Genomic DNA, 8,550 nt, shown 5'->3' on the forward strand with positions numbered 1-8,550 from the left:
TCTTTATGAATTGGAACTTAGCATGTCACTGACACATTCTGAAGGGTGTCTGGTTGACTTTCATGATGGATGAACCCATCCTGCCAAGTTCAGCTGGAAGGGGTAACTTAGAAACTCAAACATCAGCAGTGGAATCTAGAAACTTCCTGGAACCACGGTTTTGAATCAGCAGGGTGAATGCAGCCCGCATCTGTGTGAGGGATGGCATTTCACCAAGTTACTCCACGGAAGTCTTTGGAACTGGATCATAAACACCAGCCCTCTTTGTTGTGCACTGACGTTTAAAGGCCCCCAATGGTTTGGGGTGGGTTAAGCCCTTCTCATGGTGCTCTGGTCCAATTTTTTTGGGGGGGTAGGGGGAGACCTGGCTGAAAACCCAGGTTATTTGATAGTCTGGCATATTTCTATGGTGTATTAGCACCCTATAAAAGTTACATGTCATTTATTTCAAGTTTAGAGCCCTCTCAAACTTAAGGGGCAAACCAAACTTGAACCTCTTGTGGCTGGAATTGTGTTTATCTTTGGCCAAACCTTGTTTCCTGAGCCTACGGCAGGGAGGTAAGCTGAGAGGGGACTCCTGTGGCCCCTTGGACATCAAGTCACTGTTCTCAAAGAAGGTTTTGATAGGTCAAAATGTGAATGGATCTGAAACACATAGATTGCATGCCTGTCTGGGTGCTCAGGGTCCTGTGAACAATAGCCATTTGTGTCAGGCATAATGAGTGTTGAGTGTTGCCTTCCACCAACTGTGAGGAAGAAGATGAGATTTTTGCCAAATACAGGTTGAAACTGGGTCATTCAGACACCACTTCCTTCTGATGAGTGTGTATCAAATGGTTTCTAGAAAAATGATCAGATAATTCCATTGGATGATGACCTTGGAGAAATGTGGACATTGCTTGTGGTTTTGACATTCATTTTAATCAGGGACAAAGAAAGGACAGGTTCTGTGATCCTGTCATGTTTATTGGTAGAATAGGCTAGCAAGGAATGGCTTGCAGTGACATGGAAAAGAAATAACAGAATGAGTTGCATGCATGCCTTTCAGATAGAAGAACTGATGAATGCACTGGACAAGACCAGACAAGAGTTAGATGCCACCAAAGCACGCCTTGCCTCCACACAGCAGTCCCTGGCTGAGAAGGAAGCCCATCTGGCCAATCTCCGGATAGAGAGAAGGAAGCAGCTGGAGGAGATCTTGGAGATGAAGTGAGTATCCATTGTAGCGCTCCTTGTTTCTCTCTTCCATCCTCCCTGTGGTTGTGCTAATGGGAAGGAAGAGCCCAAGAAAGGGTGACTTAGCCAACACCTGACTAGTCATCTCCACAAGTATGTGGCTTATTTCTTTAATAGAATTTTACTGACCCAATGCACACAGTATTCTACATTTGTCTTGTTTTGTTTTTAAATGGCCAGCATCAGGTTTTGGGTGTCTGCATTTTGCACCCAGCCATGGTATTCCTTGATCTGTTGCAAAAGTCCGAGCTGGCCAAGAGGCAGAGGCCTCGTTAAGAAGCCCATTGGTAATCTGAGCAGTGCTCAGAGGTAACTGGAAACCATTTCTGAGGAAGTGTTCCTTAATTGTGACTATAACTTTGCTAATTATATTTTTTTCACTTGTGCACAATGCCTGGTTTGTGCTGGCTTTCTCGGAGCCTCAAAGTTGGGACGTCTTTGTTGAGAGAAAAGTTCTCCAATTAAAATAAGCTTGGAACTCCACCCAGGATAAGGCAGGTAAAGGGGAATCTTGGAACCAATGACTTTCTCTACTTAATCAATGAAAGGATGGTGGCTGGGTGCTGAGAAATGGTCCTTCCTGTGGTTCTATGATGCGTCCACACTCACCTATCCTGTATTACATTCAAAAAATGAAATCATATTATGGAAGAGTATAGGAAAGAAAATAACAATGGTTCTAGAAATAATAACTGTGCATCTTTTTCAAAAGAACTAGGCAACTAGCTCTAGAAGCGGCATTTTCTCTCTAAAAGTTATGAAATGAAATAATCACTGAGATATAATTTAAGTCCAACTTCCTTCCACAATAAGGGGAAATGTACATAATTGTGGTCTCTTAAGCCTGTAACAGAGACTTTGAAATCGCAGCTAAGTATGGCAGAGTGACCTTGTCCTGACCCAGCAAGTCTTACACATGGTTACCATTAAACCAAGACGCTTAGATCATGGAAAATATGGAACGAAGTATTTTGGAGGATTTCATAATGAGGACAAAAATTTTATTCCTTGTTGGCTACCTCAGTTTCTCCAAGACCAGAGAAGAAGTCATTTCACTCACATATAAACTTCTGTATTTTCTAATAAGAGGTTTTACCATTAAAAACAAAAAATTATATCCTCCATTTAGAGGTGAAAGAATGGAGATTTCAAGCACTTTGCTTCAGATTGCCGTCTATGCTTCAATCCAGCATCTCCCTCTCTGGCTCTCTTTCTCCCACCTCATGTCCTCATGGAACTCGTGTGAGCTCCAGGAGTGAACGGGTATTTCTTTGAGTCACTAGGGTAGTCACCCTGCCTCAGCTGGTCGTAAGTACTCATAGCTTGTTGAACAGATGGCTAGGTTCAATGCTACAAGTTGAATTTTTATCTAGCAAACAAAGAAAATATCTTACATGCCCATAGCCGTGACATCATTACCTTGATGAGTTATCATTAATGTATTTCCAGAAATACAATACTGGTGCATTGTTGCCTCCAGCCCTTATTTTCTGTTTGCCTAACCCTCCATTACCTCATTGTTTAGGGGTGCATGCCAGCTGTTCACAGGTTAACTCTACATCTCCTGAAGTGATTTATTATTGTCATTACACAGGAACATTCATTGCTTCCTGTTTATAAAAAGAGTCTATACTTTCATCATTTTGAGAAGACAAAGCAATGATGGTAGAACATGCTACTTTGGGGGCCATTGGACCCGCACTGGATGCTTGTTGCTTCCCTTTGGTGTTTGTGCAAGTGGCGGAAAGTCACCCTAATCTGCTGACCCTCCAGTCTCCTCTTGAACCAATGTGTGTGTGGGTTATTGTGAGGAGAGGCACTCAGCAGAGAGCTTGGCCCAGGGAAGATGATGTATCAGCCAATGAAAATATGTCATTGTTTAGTATACTTTGTGAAGAGTATCATTTATCTAAAATTTTGATTTATTTTTCTAAATCATATAAGCCTTTTTTCATGTGTATGTGTTCCTACTTAATTTCATGATTTCAGATAGTACCTAACTTCAAACCCCTTTTGGTAAATTGCCACATATTGCTGAAGTGCTTAATCGGCTGTCACTGCAAAATAAATACAAAATTCCTGTCAGTTGCTTTGGTAAAAGGTAACAAAGCCCCGCTTCATTAAACTCAATCTGGGCCCCATTCACTCTTTAACTGGTCCTGGAGCCTCAGTTTATGGGCTCCTTCTGTGGGACCGTGGGGGACACAGGTACAGGGGCATTGTATAGCCAGAAATCCCTATTAGCATTGTCAGCCTCCTGAGACATCCAAGCTAACTCATAGATTTGAGTGATCTTGATTTGTAAGTGATTGGATCCATCAGTGAATCACCCATCTTGATTTTCAGTGATCTGTATTCGTGGTTACTCAGCATTGACTGCGTCAGCATTGTTATTGGAAACATTTGGATACGTAATCTCATTGTCAGTATTTATTATCTTGTGTCAAGTATTGTCAGTTGTTCATTCAGCTGACAGGTGTCATGCAAATGTCCCTACGTCAGATTTGCCCAATGTCTTAGTTATCTAGTGCTGCTGTAACACAAATACCGCGAGTGAGTGGCTTGCAAGAAGAGAATTTCCCCCTCCTCACTGCTCAGGATGCTAGACGTCCTAGTTCAGGATGTCAGGTCTCGCTCGCTCCCTCGCTGTTGACTCTGGGTGAAAATCCTTATTCTTTCCAGCTTCTGCAGCCACTGTGTTCCTGATTCTTTCAATCACATGATGTCGATCTTCTCCATTTCTGCTTGTGTACTCTGTTCTTTAAAACTCAGACATGATTAGGTTTAAGACCTACTCTACACTGATAGGTCATCATTAATATAACAAGGGCACCCATCTTCACAGACAAGATTATGTCCTCTGGTAAAAGGGTTAGGATTCCAAGCTCTATTTTGAGAAAACATAAGTCTCTCTATGACTTTTAATTTCTATAATAGGAAAAGAGAGGCTGTGTGGTGTCAGAAAAGATAGGAACAGGGCCATGGATCAAGTTAAATGAGATGGGATGCTATTTTCCACGTACCTTAAGACATTACAGGAGCCTCCTTTCTGCTTAAAGCATTTGACTGGTGACCAAAAGGTTAGTTGTTCAAATTCACCACCCAACCCATAGGATAAAGATGAAAGACTTTGCTCTAATAAAGATTTTTCAGCCGTGGCTGTCCTGCAGATAATGTCCAACAGCTCATTCTGAGTCAGACTCAACCTGATAGCAGGGATTAACCCTTTACTCCCTCAGTCTTCTCTTCAGTGCCATGAGACAGAAAGAACATAAACCAGTATGTATGAAAGTTCTTTGAGACAGAAAAGAAAATTTTAAAAAGAGATTCATCTGTTTAACTTGTTGCAAAATCAAATGGAACTTACATCCACTTGCACAATCAATAGAAGTAAGTTTTAGAATTGCAGGGCGACAGTGTCCAACTTTCTTATCAAATAAGCTGATTCCTTTCCTCAGAATTCTCAAAAAACCCTCATTGCTGCCTCATCCAATGTAATTCACCACCTCAGAAATCCAACAGAGGGTCAGTTATAAGAGGGTTCCATTAGGAGACTCTGGTGATACAAATAGTTAAGCACTCAACTACTAATCCAAAAAGGAGGCCTAAAGAACCTCAGAAGAAAGGTCTGACAATCTGTGTCCAAATGTCACAATATTGAAAGCTCTATGGATTGCAATTCTGTTCCACACTTATGAGGCCACATATTTTGGAATCAACAGAAAAACAATGGGATTATTGTGTTTGTTTGGGTTTGTGCTTTGGTTTTGTTTTTATTGTTTTTAGATTCTGTTTTATTGAGATATCATAATTTTTGGTCTTTTCCTTGTTGAACTATATTTTGATAGTTTCTAATTTTTACAGTTGAGAAGAAAACATCAATGATCATTTGTGTAAAATTTATGCCAATATGTTCTTATTCCTCATGAATAAATTTTCAAGAATATATTCCAAGATCAAATAACGAATAAATATATCAAACTATACTATTATACACTTCATCAGCAATGCATAAAAATTGTTGCATATTTTTAAAAAACCAACCAAACAAAAAAGCCCTCATTGCCGCAGAGTTGGAACCAATTCATAGCCAACCCCACAGTGGGTTTTCAGAGGCTGTAAATCACAGGAAAGGAGACTGTTCCTCTGGCTCCTGCAGCCACTGGGAGATTGAAACCACCAAAGCGGCACCACCTTGGGTGAGCCATGCACGCCCAACGACTAGGGCCCCAGAGCTCCTCAATCCATGTAATTACTGGTAAGGAGTTCACCAGGCCCCACTGGACACCATTCCTACTAGAGGCATGGCCTTACAAGGTGGTGCTCTTACAGAAATCAGTCCTTCCTTGTGTTGAACTGAACTACCCTCCTATGTCATTTTACTGCTTAACTTCATTTTGGTTCCAGACCCACACAGCGTTCTCCCTTTTCACAGGAGCGACAACCTTCCAGACATGTGTTTGAGTTATACTTGCTTATTTTAGAAAGTGAAAATGAGGAAATATAGAAAGTAAAATGCAAAAAACAAAATCACCCAGGACCCTATTACCATCCAGGGATCAATTCTGATGGTATTTTGTACCCTTACAAATCCCTTTAATTTTTTTTCACACAAAATTAAATTGTATGTGCATATTTCATAAAGCTTGCTCCTTCTGCTTGCTGAATGGTCAATACTTATCCATGTTACAACTAGAAAATGTTTAAATTAGGGTACTGTCCTATAGACTTACACTATGCCTGAACACCTCTTAATTCATAGTGAATGCTTTTATAAACATTCTGTGATTTCACTTTGTTCCCTTAAGATATTTTAAAATAATTGTAAGTTAATGTGCAGATAGTACTCAAGAGCAGTGGTGTCATTCTGGAGACTAAGGTGTGTCTGGTACAGGCCATAGTCTTTGCAATCACTTGTTATGCATCAGAGAGTTGGGCAATGACTAGGGAGGATAAAAGGAGAATTGATGCCTTTGAGCTGTGGTGCTGGAGAAGAACACTGAGGGTACCATGGACTGCTAAGCAAACAAACAGATTCATCCAGGAGAGGTTTAAACCAGGCTGCTCCTTGGAGGCAAAGATTCTGAGGCTTCCTCTAACATACTTTGGACATGTTGTAAGGAGAGACCGGTCCTTAGAGAAGGACATCATTCTTGGGAGGGTGGAGGGACAGAGCAGGAGGGGAAGGCCCTCTATGAGGTGGATTGATTCAGTGACTGGTATAATAGGGTGGGTGTGTTGGAGGCAGTGCGATTGGCACAGGATAGAGCAGGGTTTAGGGCTGTTGTACATAGAGTCGCTATGAGTCACAAGTGACTCGATGGCACATAACAAGAAAAACAACAATGTGCAAGATGCAAGAAATAGTGTAGAGAAGCTCCTTGTACCCTTTGCTCCATTTCCCTCAATAGTACCAACTTGCATAATTATAGATTAATGTCACACAAAGAACTTGACACAGCTTGAATTGGCACAAATCACCAGCCTTACTGAGGTCTCCCCAGTTTTAGAAGTACTCATTGAGAGAGGAAGAGTTTATGTGTGTGTGCACATTTGTGTGTGTGTGCTTGTGCTCACGTGCATGTGTATAGAGTTGCATAGCCATCATTGCACTCAGGATACACTATTGACCCATCACAACAGCGATGCCTTCAGACCTTTCATTATTAACTAGGATTTTGTTATTTTTGTTTCAATCATTTAAACACATGTGTAACTTAAATCCTATACTCTGTATTCTTGATTATCATGGAAATCTGTCCTCTTAAAGTCCAATTGAATTGAAAGTGAGGAAGTATTTCTTCAGAGGGAGCTCTGGTGACCTAATGGTGAGAAGTAGTGTTGCAATCCCGAAGACACATGATTTGAGGCCACCAGTGCCCCATGGGAGAAGGACAGGCATTCTCCTTCTGTGCAGTTAACTGCCTCTAAAAACCCACAGGACGGTCAGCTATGAGTCGTTTCCAACTTGACGGTACTCAGCAACAGCAAATTCCATCTTAAGGATTTCTTGGCTGACATCATAAGTGACATAGTAACTGTCTGGATGAGAAAGTTCATGACTAACCAGAGACCTAGTGGAAACAAATGTCCTTTGGTGATCTTCACCCCGGAGAGGCAATAGCACCTGAGACAGGGGTTTGGGGGAAGCTTGCCAAGCTGTCCAAGACCATACCGAATGTCCTTATCTAGTGTTGGGATCCAGAACCTGATCTTGGTAGTGGCAAGACTGCTGGCTTTGGCATGATTTCTAATTCCTTGGATTATGCAAAGAAAAATGAACCCAAACACAGATTGGCAAGACACATCCTGTATGATAGAAGAAAAAAAAGATATCAGAAAATTATTGCAAGAACAGAATGAAGAAAAGCAGAGGCTAATGCAGGTGCAAAGAATATATCCTCTCCAGTCACTTGATCCACGATGATTATGTGACTTCTCACCAGAGGAGTAATAGACTATAACCTCAAACATAGCTGACCCTCCAGTGAGCTCTCAGGGGACTGGATCACAGGGGAGGAGATTACCCATCAATTCCATGAGGAGATGGATTGAAACCACCAGAGTGGCATCACTCTTGTTTCAGCAGTGCAGACCATAGAGATCATCTAGACACCAGGGCTCCATAATAAATAGTAACTTTTTTAAAAAAATGTTTTTCTTATAATATAGAAATTACCAATGAGTCAGAATCAACGTAACTGCCTCTCCATTTGATTTCCAAGACTTTAAATCACACAGGAGGAGACTGTACATAGTTCTTTCTCCCTCAGGGCTGCTGGTAGAGTTGAACCATCAGAAAGTCATGGCCATTGGGTGAACAGTGCAACTCCATCCAGACTACATATAGTTTCATCTCATTTACAATGGGATTCTCTTTTAGTAGTGAATATATAGTACCTGTCATTTGATTGACTTTCAGTAAGCATTTTTGGAATGAAAAGATGAAGACATTAAAGAAAATTCATAAATATTTTGAGAACTTAATAAGTTGAGCGTGCAGGGTCAGACCCAGCGAAACCCGGCCAGAGAAGGGGGGAGAAGGCGTCACTGGGCAAGGTCACCTCGGATAACAGCAAAGGAGGCATCTTCCAGGTCAGGCCCAGCGAAACCCAGCCAGAGAGGGAGGGAGAAGGCGTCACTGGGCAAGGTCACCTCGGATAACAGCAAAGGAGGCGTCTTCCAGGTCCTCAGCCCTCGGGCCAGAAAGGAAAACATAATCTACACAAGAGTTCTACAGGACACGTCAACTTCCCTTGGAGACAGTACAACTAAACTTAAGAGACACTGGTCAAAAGAAAAATGTCAGCAGTC

General features: G+C 41.6%; 1 protein-coding gene across 1 annotated transcript in view; it reads left to right on the plus strand.

Moving 5' to 3' along the window:
* The window catches only part of ERC2 (ELKS/RAB6-interacting/CAST family member 2), a 1,171,987-nt gene that overhangs the window by 845,719 nt on the left and 317,718 nt on the right, over window positions 1-8,550 (plus strand). The window contains exon 14 of the mRNA XM_006892220.1: window positions 1,049-1,209. Coding sequence (XP_006892282.1) covers window positions 1,049-1,209 — 161 coding nt within the window. The remainder of the gene's footprint in view (window positions 1-1,048; window positions 1,210-8,550) is intronic.

The sequence above is a fragment of the Elephantulus edwardii genome, unplaced genomic scaffold, assembly GCF_000299155.1.
Source record: "Elephantulus edwardii isolate Elephantulus edwardi_28Jun2011 unplaced genomic scaffold, EleEdw1.0 scaffold00113, whole genome shotgun sequence".
NCBI classification, from domain to species: Eukaryota; Metazoa; Chordata; class Mammalia; order Macroscelidea; family Macroscelididae; genus Elephantulus; species Elephantulus edwardii.